Source organism: Capra hircus, chromosome 11 (genome assembly GCF_001704415.2).
Source record: "Capra hircus breed San Clemente chromosome 11, ASM170441v1, whole genome shotgun sequence".
NCBI classification, from domain to species: domain Eukaryota; kingdom Metazoa; phylum Chordata; class Mammalia; order Artiodactyla; family Bovidae; genus Capra; species Capra hircus.
In genome coordinates this window covers 29,346,227-29,360,468 of record NC_030818.1, presented here as the reverse complement: position 1 = coordinate 29,360,468, position 14,242 = coordinate 29,346,227, and the positions used below count along the sequence as shown (strand labels likewise).

The 14,242-nt window shown below is 39.9% G+C and overlaps 1 protein-coding gene across 1 annotated transcript; it reads right to left on the bottom strand.

The window, feature by feature from the left end:
* Positions 944-13,195, bottom strand: EPCAM (epithelial cell adhesion molecule). The gene is made up of 9 exons (XM_018055200.1): positions 12,857-13,195; positions 10,159-10,266; positions 9,643-9,883; positions 8,730-8,795; positions 7,650-7,713; positions 6,353-6,454; positions 5,301-5,501; positions 3,588-3,632; positions 944-2,893 (listed from the first exon to the last, which is right to left on the bottom strand). Exons 1-9 carry the CDS (start codon positions 12,930-12,932, stop codon positions 2,852-2,854), a joined length of 945 nt encoding a protein of 314 aa, XP_017910689.1. The 5' UTR covers positions 12,933-13,195; the 3' UTR covers positions 944-2,851.

Below are 14,242 nucleotides of genomic sequence, written 5' to 3'. Positions count from 1 at the left end.
TCCAGACAAGAATACTGGAGTGGGTTGCCATTCATTCTCCAGGGGGATATTCCTGACCCAGGGATCAAATCTGGGTCTCCCGCATTGCAGGCAGACTCTTTACCATCTGAGCCACTGATCTGGGCTAGAGAGGGAATAGGCTGGTGGCAAGGAGTTCAGTATAAATGTGTTAAGGGAAGGCAGATTGGAGGTAGACTTATTCCTGAGGGAGAGTCTCAGGGACTGATGCCCAAAACGATGGAGAAGGTAAGAGAGAAAAAAGAATTTAGGACTTGATACATGGTGACAATGTCACTAACTGATTCTGAGGATATAAGTGTTGCACTAAGTTTTTGGAGGAAGGTGATGAGGTCATTGGGCACTCCAAGTGGCACAAGTGGAAAAGAATCTGCCTGCCAATGCAGGTGATACAAGAGACCTGGGATCCATCCCTGAGTCGGGAAGATCCCCTGGAGAAGGAAATGGCAACCCACTCCAGCATTCTTGCCTGGGAAATCCCATGGACAGAGGAGCTTGGTGGGCTACAGTCCATGGGGTTGCAAAAGAGTTGGACATGACTTAGCAACTGAACAAGCTCAATTCGCCTTTTGTGCCTGCTCTGAGGCTTTGTCAGAAGAGGGCGCTGGAGCAACACTGCAAGAGGAAAGGGTATTGTTTCCCTTGTGGCACCCGCCACTTCCCCCCAGTGCCCAGCTGTGGCAGCACCCAGGGATTCTGCAGCCCTGGGCAGCTGATGGCAGCCCTGAGCACCACCCCAACTATAAAAGACAGCTTTGTACAGTGCCTTAGGTGTCAGATCTTTCCCTTAGCACCCTAGAACACGGGTCAACAAACTTCTGTAAAGGGCCAGAGTAGTGAGGCTTTAGTTCCCATTAGGTCAGTCTGTCACAATTAGCTGCCCTTGTAGTGAAAAACAGCCACACTCAACACATGAACAAGTGAATGTAGCAGTGCTCCAGTAACTTTGTGGACACTGAAATTTTTATTCCGTGTAATGTTTTACACTATTTTACATATAGTGAAATATCCTTTCCATTTTTCTTCAACCGGTTAAAAATGCAAAAACCTTCTAGCTCCCAGTTTTGAAAACAAGTGATAGACCAGCTGCAGGCTGTAGTTTGACGACTCCTGTTCTTGAGGGCAAATTTTTCCAGTAAATTCCAAAAGATTTTCGACAAGTTCTGCCAGTGCAGCACCACAGGAAATTTCTCTGCTCTTGATCGAGCCACAGGTCTCTTCATCAGCCCTCTCCCAGGTCTGAACTCCAGCCCAGGGTGTATACGGTTTCTTCTCTGGGTGCTGTCTCAGAGCTAGGGTAATGGCTGTTCCTTTTATCTACTATTTTCATATTTGTCCATTTGTCTTTAAAGTTCTCATTACTTTCGAGGACTGATTTTTGTTGCTGCATAACCAATTATGACAAATTTAGCATCTTAATAAACGTCACTTCACTTTCTGAGAAAGGAGTCCAAGCATAGTGTCTTTTCATCAGGGTCTCAAGACTGCAGTGAAAATGTCACCAGGGTGCAATCTCATCAAGAGCCATAGACCTCTTCTGAGCTCATTTGAGAATTCACTTCCATGGTTGAGCGACTGAGGCCCTCAGCAGCCACGGTTGCCCAGCCATTTCCTGATAGGCGACTCTCTCCAAAACATGGCAGTCTGCTTTACAGTTAACAAGAAAGTACATCTATTTCCACTTTTTGTCTCCTACTTTTAGGCACTCTTTTATAATCTCCCTTTTGAGTCAAGTGAAGAGGGATCATAACTGCATCTGGAAAATCCCTTTGCCTTCACCATGTAATCTCGGGAGTTATCACCTTATCATATCACAGATCCTGCCCACACTCCAAGGGAAGGAATTCTATAGAGCATATATATCATAGGTAAGAAATCTTAGGGGCCATCCTAGAATTCTGCCTACTACGGAAGGGATAAAAATCGTAGGTAAATGCTTAAATACGGCTTTTAAAATTTTCATAGTATTTTCAAAAGTTTCTTATCAAAAAGCAAAAATATTTCAGGATACTTTAACTTCATATAAAATGTGTTTGTACCATAATTATTCCATTGAAAAACTGGTGCTTCTAATACAACCAACCATGGAATTCATGTTCCACAACACTGTCCATCAATGCAGCCTTAAGGTATTAGTCTGCCAAAATGCCACTTTGTCTGAAATAGAATCTTAGATGGATTCAGAATAAAATTGCTTGTTTTTTCTGTGTAGAAGTTATACATTACATTATAAATTTTATATTGAGTATACATGATTATCTGGAGGAGGAAATGCCAACCCACTTAGCACACATACAAGCACACATCCGTGATTATAAGGACTCTTGCAAATTCTAATTTGTAGCTAGCACTGAGAGCATTTCTTAACCTATTATCTTATGTGTATACTATGAAATTTGATTCAGTGTGATTCAAAAGTTAAGAAACATTTGTTAATGTTTATTTCATAGTTCATAAAAAAAGTTATATGTACAAGACTCAAGTAGGAAAGCAGCTATTTAATCACAAATGGACAAGACAGTAGTCATTCAGACTACTGTGGAAGCATATTTAATGCATGCCCTTCAATGTTAGGCATAAATAATTCAAACTATCAGTCCAAATTCTGGGTTTTAGATCTGTATCTATAGGACACTTGTAGTCAAATTTTAAGATTGGTAAAGTCAATTTCAAACTGTTTATATTTTGAGTACAGGTTTAACTAGTACAAACATATGATGCTAACTAACAACCCAACAGTGGTCTTCAAAGATCTTCTCTTTGCCCCATGCGCATGTTTATAATCTGAGTCTGTTTACTAATTTCCCTTCTTGTAGTTATTCTTCAAACTGGTTTATGCATTGAGTTCCCTATGCATCTCACCCATCTCCTTTATCTGAAATAAGAGGGGAAAAGAGAAAAAAAATTTTAATAATTTTTCAATTTTTTGTTCATTCTGAAAATAGCTTAAAAAACAAAAAGCAAGAAAATTCTCTTCCACATTTATGACATTTAAATTTTTTTTTAAGTGTACTACAAGGAAATATACATTGAATACATGATCCAAATTGCTTTTTAGTGATAAGATGGCCAGTCAGACAGAAGTAAAAGGTAAGCTAAATATTTAAGGAAGAACCATTTTCTATTATCAGTCTTTTTTATGGGTGAAGGAATTGAACTTTAAAATTAAATGATTTTTGTCTCAGGTTGCAAAATTAATTGTAGACAGAACCAAGACAAGGTAATGACAACTACTCCAGATGGCAAACATCTCGCTGTGTGGCAAGCGTGGGATTGACACTTTATACAGATCACTCTATTTAATCCTTACAAAGGGTCTGTACTATCATCCCATCTTACAGATAAAGGAAACACAGAGGCTTAAAGGAAGTTAAACAACTCACCCAGCTATTAAGTGGTCAGAATTCAATATAATCTGGTCTGTACTGTGAGATTCTCCCTAAGATCCTAAGGTCTACACTGTAGGGACTCAAGTGTAGTTGAGATCCATTAGTGTCTAGAAGGTATAGTGATTATGAGGAGTAAGAAATTAAACAAGGGCCTTTTAATTAATTAAATAACCCACTTACCTCAGCTTTCTCATACTTTGTCATGCTTTTCTTTCTGGACACAACCTAAGTGGAAGAAAAATGATTACTATTTGAGGACTGCTACCCAAACAAAAAGTTAGTCTAAATTGACATACATACTTTTAATGAACACAATTCTGATCTGAACAAATTTAATTTTAAAATCCATAGATATCGATTTTAAATGCATCAAGAAACCAATGAACAATCTTCAGTGAAATTTAACAGCCTAGTGTTCATTCTTCCACATCTTGTTCTGTCCTAATACAAATATAACATGTATGCATGTAAGTTTTGGGGGTCTAAAAATGGGACCATGCAATATAATTTCCCTCTTTACAAAGCCTGTATCCACATCACAGGAATTCTTCCAGATCAAAAGCTATGGATAGAACTCTTTCTCTTTAGTAGCCATTTTGTTCCACAGCATGGATGCCCCAGAGTTTACTTATCCATTCTCCCCTGGATGTATACTCAGGCTGTTTCCAGATTCATCCTTACTAGCAACATAATACATGACCTTGACCATGCTTCCTTATTACTTGTGCTTTTATTTCTGTAGGATAATTAGATTCCTATGATCAACCTTTCATGTATTTATTTGCCATCTGGAATTCCTTTTCTGTAAATTGTCTACTCACACCTATTACCATTTCTTTCTTTAGTTTCATCAGTTTGTAAGAACTCTTTATATATTATGCATAATAACCTTTGTTATGGTTTTATTCATAGTGAATATTTTCCCTGAGCCTATCATTGATATACATTTTTTTTTTCACTTTACAGCATCTCTGCCATACAAAATACTTAATTTCAATGAAGTCAAATATATGACTTCCTTCATGGACTCCAGATTTCCCACCTTACTTGGTTTCTTTTACTACAAGGTTGTACAAACATTTCATAAATTAATTTTGAGACTTATTTTACTCTTTAACATTTTGAACTATAACCCATCCAGAATTTGTGTTTGAACACGAGTGAACTGGCCCACTCCTTTTGTGCTGCTGTGCTTCAGAAGGTGCTATTCACACACAGCTGAGCAATGTGGCCAGCTCTGGTGGGGTGAAATAGGAATCCATCTTTTGTTTTCTTCCAGATGGATAGCAAAAAACTGTAAGCTGTCGTATACCCTCAAATCTACGTCTTTACTCTGTCATGTTGGTAAGATTTCCTTACGTGTCTACAACAAACCCTGCTTCCTGAGGTGATACGGTCTTCTTCTGAAGCACTGCTAAGTTCAATTTACTATTTTATTTAAACTGTGGCTTCATGTTTATCTCTTTTAACTCTTTTTTATGCTAACATTGTGTTTCAGTGTTAACATGTGTCCACAACGTGTTCAATGAAATGCAGTTTAATCTCACTGAGTGGTTTGGAAATTCAGATTATTTTGCACTTAACCTGGCAAGAGTGTTAAATTGTACTCCTCTGTGCAGTGAGGACAACTAAAGGACACTAGCTACTCACTGGCAACATAACCGACCTTTGAAGGCCTCAGCTACAAGCTTTTCTCAGATCAGCATCCTTTCTTGCTTCATAAGGCTGACTATTTTACCAAAAGGGGCCAGAAATTCATTTAGCATAAAGGAGTACACAAATGAAGATTTTGTTTCATTAACTTATTTTCAACATGGTTGAGGCTCTTTCATATTATCACCATTTTTTGAAAGAAAAGATCCTTAAATGAAATTTTACTTGTTCCAAACTCACCAGCACAATGATTCCAGCAATAATTGCTACTACCACAACCACAATGACGGCAATAATACCAGCTTGTAGACCCTGCATGGAAAATTCAGGTGGTTTTTCATCAACATAGTAAATTGAAGTTCGACCAGGATCCAGATCCAGTAGTTCCCCATTTACTTTCAGGTCCATCCTTTTGGAATGGAACAAGGATTCATCTTTAACCTATATTGAGGAGAAAAGCAATTTAAAATAGTTAAGAAAAACCTACCACAGCCATGAATTATGTGCCAATTATGTACCAAAAGAACTGCTGCCAAGAATCTTTATGGTTTTGGTGATAACAGTCTCACCCATTGAAATTTAAAAAATAAAATAAAATTTCATGACAGGAAATTTCCAAACATATATAAAAGTAAAAATTATAGTATAATGAGGTCCATATACCTATTACTCAGTTTCAATAATATATAAACAGGGCCAATTTTATCTATTCTTCCTTCTATCCCAACCCCCTAGCCTCCCCTTGGCCTGGGTACTTTTTTGGTTTTCTTGGCTACACTGGACAGTTTATGAGATCTTAGCTCCATGACCAGAGACTGAACTTGGGCCCTTGGCAGTGAAAGCACAGAGTCCTAACCACTGGATGGCCAGGTAATTCCCTAGCCTGGTTATTTTGAAGTGAATCCCAAATTTCATCAGAAAATAGCTCATTTTAGTATATTAAAGTTTAAACACACATTTTAATCCCACCAGTTAAACAGCAATTTTTACAGAATCTCTTGTTCATAGAAATTATAGTAGGGAAGACGACTCACAAGCTAAATAACTGCCAAAGAGGTAACAAGAATCATAAGAGAGAAGATATTCTAGGCATAACAGTTTGATAAAAAGGCATAAATATATGAACAAGTAAAAAAGTGTATAAGAAAGGTGCATGTGAACGAAAAGGAGGACAAAGTTAATTACCACATGAGAACCACTTGGAGAAGATTTATTCATAATGGTTGATCTAAAAGTAGAGAAATAGATGAAAGACATTTCTAAAACAGGGATAAAATAAAGATTATACTCACATCTTTTTCAAAATAATAAGCCACATCAGCAATATCCACATCATTCTGAGTTTTCTGAGAAGAATTTTGTACCAGATCAATAGTGATAACATCATTCTCATACTGGCGGGGCGGGGAGTAAAAAATACAAATTAATCTTACTATAACAAAAACTGTATGAAAATATGAAAATATCATTGTTCAACAATCAGAATATTCAGTGTTTGTCTGTAACCTGCATACGCTGGTGTTTCTTGTCGTTAGTGGATAATTTGGTTTATCATTAACAATAACATCAAAATCTTTGGAAGGTTTTAAATCAATCCAAGGGATAGAATAAAACAGCAATGCAAACAAAGATAATTATAGTTTTTTTTCAAAAGAGAATTTTCTTTTCCTGAAAAGATTTTGAACAAGATATTAAAGTACCTCATTTACTAAAATGCTAAAGAAATGCAATCCAAAAGCATTTACCATGTTCTGCTTTTAGGAAAGAAAAAAACATATCCCTACCAAAAAGTCTTTTAAAAAATGATATCAATTTTTTGCCTTCAAAGAATTCCATCACACTATTCGAGCATTTTTCAAGTAGAGTTGAAACAGTTAAGGAAGGGCTAACTGGTTAAAGACTAGCTCCTGAAACCAAAGACGACAGGACTAAGTAGCATCCTAAAGTAAGTAGTCAATCCTAAAGCAACTAGTCAGTCCTAAAGGAAATCAACCCTGAATATTCACTGGAAAGACTGATGCTGAAGCTGAAGCTCCAATACTTTGGCCACCTGATGTGAAGAGCGACTCACTGGAGAAGACCCTGATGCTAGGAAAGATTGAGGGCAGGAGAAGGGGGTGACAGAGGATGAGATGGTTGGGTGGCATCACTGACTCAGCAGACATGAGTGTGAGCAGACTCCAGTCAATAATGAAGGACAGGGAAGCCTGGCCTGCTGCAATCCATGGGGTCGCAGAGAATTAGACACAACTGAGCAACTGAACAACAATAACAACAAAAGTAAATATTGCCAAAAGCAACCAGAGAGAGAGATTTTCCAAGGTAAAAAGACTGGCATGTGCTGGGGAAACTAAGAGACACTACCTTTTCTGTAAGGGTAAACTGAGGTTTTATAAGAGTATGGAAGAAAAGCAATAACAGGGGATTCTTTAGATTAAGAGCCCAGGGCTTATAGTGTTATTCAAATACAGTTCAACCACTATCAAAAAATCATACCCTAAAAAAAAAAAAAAAAAATCATACCCTAACCAGACTGTCCAACCAACTCTCTGTTAAAGCCCATCTGCTTCAAAACAAAAAAAATCTCACCAGAATATTTGTGATATATTTTGGATCCAGTTGATAACGATTTGTGATTACCTCCTTGAGTGCACTGTAAATAGAAAAAAAATCATGCCATTTTGCAACTATCATCAAAATAATCCATATTCCAAAAATAATAATTCACAATGATGCAAAAACTGTTGCGTTCTAGTTTTAATAGAAACAGGACATTTACACAGTATCCAAGTACCTGCTCACAGATTACATTAGTTACAAAGAGAAAAATGGTAACTCCACAGAGGAGAAACCTCATGGACCCTGACCACAGTTAACATCACTAGTGAAGGCACAAGCTGACCTTGTGTGCCTCCCAGTGTGAAGTACTGAGAGGGACACAAGATCATTGTAAGTAGTTTTTTTGTCAAAAATGCATTACTTGTATTTAATTATGAGGAAACATGAGACCAATCCAAAATTAAAGGACAGTCTATAAAATAATTTGGCCATACTCTTCAAAAATATCAATGTCATGGTTTATAATTTGAATATTAAAATTTTCAGTTTTACTGGAAACACAAAGGCCAAAGCAGTGTTCCATATTTAAAGAGACTGAACGATCCTAACAACTAAATGCATGATCATAGACTGGGTTCTGAGTTAGAAGGGAAAAATTTGCCACAAAAAATATTGGGAAAACTGGAACAATGTGGTTTAATGTTAAATTTCCTGAATTTGATAACTGTACAGTGATTATGTCAGAGAATGCCTTTTTTTTTCTAGGAAAAGATACACTATAGTATTTAGGGACCAGGATGCATGTTATCTAGAATTTGCTCTCAAATGGTTCTGCAGAAATAATATTTATACACAGATCGATACAGAAAGTACACACACACATGCATACTCATATAAAATACGGCAAAATCTTCACTGGTGAATCTGAGCAAAGGTTACTGTGTAAGAATCTGTACAATTCTTATACCTCTATCTTTTAAAGTTAAAAAATACTATTTATATTATCCTATGTTTCAGAAATATGAAAAAGTAATGAGACTTTATCTAACAGTGTAAGATGGAAGATCTGAGTATCAACTGTACAAATATAATGCATTTAATAGCACTTACGACTGCAAACTTTGAAGATCATAAGGTTTTTCCCTTGTTTTGTGTTTTAGTTCAATGATGATCCAGCTATAAAGAGACAGAAATGATTAAACATAACAACTCTGCCTTTTATATTATTTTCTTAATAAGCTAATACCAAAATTCCCACATGGAATTACAAGGAAATTAACAGAAAAAGGATCTATACTATAGATACGCCCTTCATTTCTTCCCTGGCCCTCAGACATTGTCTATAAAGAACTCAGCCATTCTAACACAGACCTTCTGGCCACCACAGTCAAGATCACGTAAAGCCAAGGCTTAGCTGATCATGTTGGGCCACATTCAAGTGAAAAGACAAAAAGGCACTGAGAGAAAACAGAACAGTGGCCACAGGCCTCCAGAAGACAGAAGTGGAGAGAGTGCCTGCCTTGGCTAGGGTAACTTTCCAATCTCAGTCTCTCCCAATAAAATCTTTTTGGCTTAAACTAGCTGGAGTGTGTTTCCATTCCTCTTCATTCCATAATCCCTAAAACAACCATATCTCACTTTAAAATACAATAAATAAGCAAATATATGAGTAGCTTAAATTGTTCATGTACACTGAACACCAATCCAACTTTAAAATACTGAACAGTGTTAAGTAAAAATATATAAGCAAAAGGAAAAACATTTAAAAATAAGATATAATACATTGCTAGTAAATTCACAGAAGATCTCTGGAAGGTTATGGCATGTGACATGAATTCTACAGAAGTAAACTGAGCAACTAGGGGGTTGAGATGGGATAGGATTGAGATGGGATTGTCACTGTCCACTCTTTTCTATCTTTGGAATTCTAAATCACAAAATCACGTTACATATTCAAAAGTACATTTAATTAAATGAATTAAAAAAGCGTGAAAACAAGTAATATAGAGGCAGCCCAACTCACTAGGTCCTCACTGGCTCGGAGCAGGAGATTTCACTGTCCTTATCAGTTCTTCTGACCCCAGCAGTGTTCACACACCAGCACGTGGAGGTGCCGTTGCACTGCTTGGCTTTAAAGAGCCCTTTGTCGTCACACTCGGGATCATAGAGCCCGTCATTATTCTGGATGGCGCCCTCTGGTTTCCTTCTTCTCCCGGACTTTGAGTGACTCATTTCTGCCTTCATCACCAAGCATTTAGTAGCCACTGAAAGGAAAGTATCATCCCAAACTGAAAAATAACTGCAGTTTTGTGTTTAAAGAAAAAAATTCACTCCAAATTCCTAGGGCCAAAGATTATTACAGATTTTTATAAGTTTTCATGTTCACTTTCTAAATCGTAAGAAACTTCAAAGATGAGATAATGTTGACAAAATAGCATGATTCAGATCTGAGCCAATTAAACACTTCCACCTCAAGACATATCAATTAAAGAAGTATAAATCAAATAAAACTTAAAGGCAATGAGGATATTCTACTCACATTTTGTGCAAATGACGGAATGTTGAGTACCAACTGAAGTACACTGGCACTGACCGAGCGCGTTCACAGAGCAGTTTGTGGTCAGTTTGTAGTTTTCACACACACATCCTGGTGGGGGGAAAAAAATCCACTTTAAAAATGAGGATGCAACTATCAACTCTGATGTTGAATCAGCTAAGTTATGTTCTGACAATAGTCCCCAGGTTACGGGACACACAGCCTGAAGAGTGGTCCTGAATGTTTAACATTTCAGCTACAATTGAAGTGGCTGACACAATGCTAAATAGGCAATTAATTTGCATGCTTTCCTACTTTTCTTTTTTAAACCAAGAATAAACCCTCCAAACACCAGATTCGGCTTTGCCTTCATGATACTCCCAGACTCAGCTTCTTCCCTCCTGTCCTGCTAAACACTTGCCTGCTGGTCATGACTCTTCCTCAAAATCAACAACACACTACTATATTTAAAATAATCAATAAGGACCTACTGTATAGCACAGGAACTCTACTCAGTATTTTTTAATAACCTATATGGAAAAAGAATCTGAAAAAATGGATATATGTACCTGTATAACTGAACCACTTTGCTATATACCTGAAACTAGTATGTTATAAATCAACTAGATCCCAATATAAAGTAAAAATTAAGTTTAAAATGCCAATTCTAGGATTTATGAATAACTCACATTACTTCCCTCTTCCCACCCTTTAATTAATAAGAGATACTTCTTCTGAGACTTAATGGAAACGTACTCAATCCCTGGACAATTTTGTGTCTTGGAAAAATTATATTTTCAATTGAATTGGGAGGTACCACTTTCCTAACTAAATTAAATCCTAGTATCTGATTTTGAAAGTGCTATTAAGCAGCCCATCCTGGATGTCAGTTTAATATTTATATTTTTGACTATCTCAAAAGCTCATTTTAACTTCAAACTGACAAGTCCATTTAATTTCTTTTATTAGTCTAGATAAGAGTGTGAGATTATAAACAAACACTAACTTTAACAGGCTGAAGAACTGATATATTGAAACTTCATATCAAGTTGTCTAATTTTTCCTGTTTAAATTATAATCAATATGAACCACCTATATAATCTGTCCATCACTAAACTCAGTATTGGGGTCACAAAAAGAAAGTCTAGTGGCTGTCCTCAAGGAGTTAAAAATCTTACACTGCACTATGCTATATACCTGCTCAGGGAACAAAGTTATGCCTCAGTTCAGTTCCGTTCAGTCCCTCAGTCGTGTCGGACTCTTTGCGACCCCATGAATTGCAGCACGCCAGAAAAAGGAGAGTGAAAAAGTTGGCTTAAAGCTCAATATTCAGAAAGTTATGCCTAAACATCGTGAAATTATAAAACGACAATCAGGCACACACTTTCTGAACATACTCCTACAGCAGCTGTTATCACTTTAAAGCAATTTGTTTTGGTCCTGCCGCAGGGCATGTGGAATCTTAGTTCCCCAACCTGAGGTCCTACCCAGAGCCTTCTGCAGTGGAAGCATTGAGTCTTTTTTTTTTTTTTTTTTTAGCATTGAGTCTTAATCGCTGGACCGCCAGAGAATTCCCACTATAAAGCAATTTAAAATCAAGTATTTAGTCTCAGACTGAACTTGAAATAACATGAGTTGATTAAATTGCATTATTTTGAAAGTATAATGAATTAGGCCGAACCCTGTTGGTGAGACTATAAAAATAAAAGCCTCTCCAGAAATCTGGTTAAACGACACCTCACTGCTAGCCACCACCTTACAAATAAATCAAGAGATGGCGGCCAAGATGTTTATTCCAGAGTAAGAAAACCTGGAATCAAATTACACGTCCAAGATTAGGATAATGATGCGACCTTCCCGGCTATAGATTGTTTTATATCATTTTAATCGTGTTTTTCAAGACTAAAGGAGAGGGAAAATTGAATACAATGTGGGGGGTGAGGACGGAGGGGATCAAGACCTAAAACAATGTGTTTAGGTTTAGGGTAATGTTTAGAGCAAAGTCTGAAAGAAAAATATATCTAATTATTAATTACAGGATTCTTTTAAAATGGTGGCATTATTGTTTTAACTCTTTACGATTACCGATATAGCTGGATTTGCTACAATAAACTTGGCATTACTTATAGAATCCTTAAAGAGAAAATATCCATACACCGGGTAGTCAGGGCCCAGGAGGACGCCCCGTCCCCCGCCTCCCCTCCTCCCCCGCCCGCACAGGTGCACAGCGGCCCCAGAGGCCTCGCCGCAGTCACCGGCCCCCGCCTGAGACACATCCGGGGCCCGCCGCAGGTGCCCGGGCAGGGGCGGGGCCGAAGGCCGCCGTGGCAGAGTCCCCTCCCGGCCCGGGCAGGTTTCCGCCTCGACAAAACCTCAAGTGCGCAGGGGCCGGAGGAGGTGGGCGCGCCGAGGCGGCGGCGAACGCGGCCGCTCTGTTCCCTACCGGTCCCTCCGCCCCGGCCCTGGGCCATTTTCCCAGAGAGGCGAGCAGAGCGCCAAGCGAGGCTGCTCCCTCCCGCCGCGCGAGTGGGCGCCTTCCCGCCACCTCCCACCCTCAGGGGGCCTGGGCAGCCCCGCGCCGTCCATCTCCAGGCGGGAAAGCGCGGCCCCTTCCCCGCAGTCTCCATCTAGGGCACCGAGGACCGCCACCGCCACCACCACCGCCCCCCGGTCCTCCTATCCCCACGACTCCGCTCCTCACCTTCCTGGGCAGCGGCCACCGCCGCCGTCGCCGCGGCGACCAGGAGCCCGAAAGCGAGGACCTGGCGGGGCGCCATGCTGCGCGCGCCGAGGACCAGGGCGCTAGAGCGCGAGGGCGCCAGGCGGGTCGAGGGCTGCCGCGAGGACGAGCGGACAGAGTAGGTCGTCGCAAGCCACTGGCCGGCCGGACGGCGTGAGGCGTGGGCCGCGCGGGTCCGCGTCGAGAGGACTGCAGCGAGGTGTTCGGGGGTCAGACGACCGTGCTAGCTGGCCGAGGGACTGCGCGATTTGGGCGCGCGGTAGAGCGGAGCAGACCTGCTCGACCTGGCAGCCCCGCCCCCGGCCCCGCCCCGGTCTCTGCCCGCGGCGGCTCACCTCCGCCGGCCGGTGCTCCGCGTTGCCACCGCCGGGGGGCGGGGACAGGGAACAGGATCCCCTCCCCTCCCCCACCCGGGACGCGGCCGTTGGGATACCACCCGCTTCCCAGGTGTGCGCCCGGTCCGCCCGGTCCCCGCCGCCTCCGGGGGCCTCCTCCCGGGGCGGCCGGTGAGGTGGGAAGGGTGGGACCGTGGGGAAAGTTGGAAAATCCTGACCCTTCTTTTTCACCAGTGAGAGCACCACTCTGAAAGCTCGAAGACATGGGGTCTGGAGGAAAGAGTGAGGGGGCAGGGAGGAGGAAGGTGGACGGCGAAATGGAATACAAAGAGAAGCGGGAGAGCCCTCCCAACCTCCCTAAAAAGACCTCTGACTTTACCTGGCGGTTCAGTTGTAGGCCTGGGAAACGAAAAAAAGAAAAACAAATCTCCCTAGCTCTCAGGATGACAAACTCGTGTTCCTTATAATTATTCTCAATGTCTTTTCCATTTCTTATAAGCCTTTTTTAGCATTTGAAGTTTTAAGAGAAGGTGTTCCCATAGAGGGGAATGCTGGAAACTGAAATTATCTGAGTTGATTAATATTAGAGAACAATGCTGGTAAGTATTGCAAAAATATAGAGAAGTAGAAACAAAGGACAATTATTTCAGCCCTAATGAATTCAAATTACAACAAGCTGTTGTTACACTCAAAATAGTTGTTGTGACGTGAAACTTTTAATAACTATTAAAGTATTAAGTGTATTTAATGTTATTTTTGTTAGCTGCAATATCATTATGACCTATTTTTAAGTCTTTTTTTCCATCTTAAATTATGGAAGAGTTCAAAAGAGGAAAAGTGAAAAGGCAATTTAAAGAGTCCACTAATTTTGATTAATTTTTACAAATATATATAAAATCATGGATTATGCTTTTATTGAGCAATAATATGAGTGTGTTGTGAACCTGGTGGGCTACACTCCTTAGGGTCACAAAAGAGTTGGACAAGGCTTAGGGACTAAACAACAACTCTC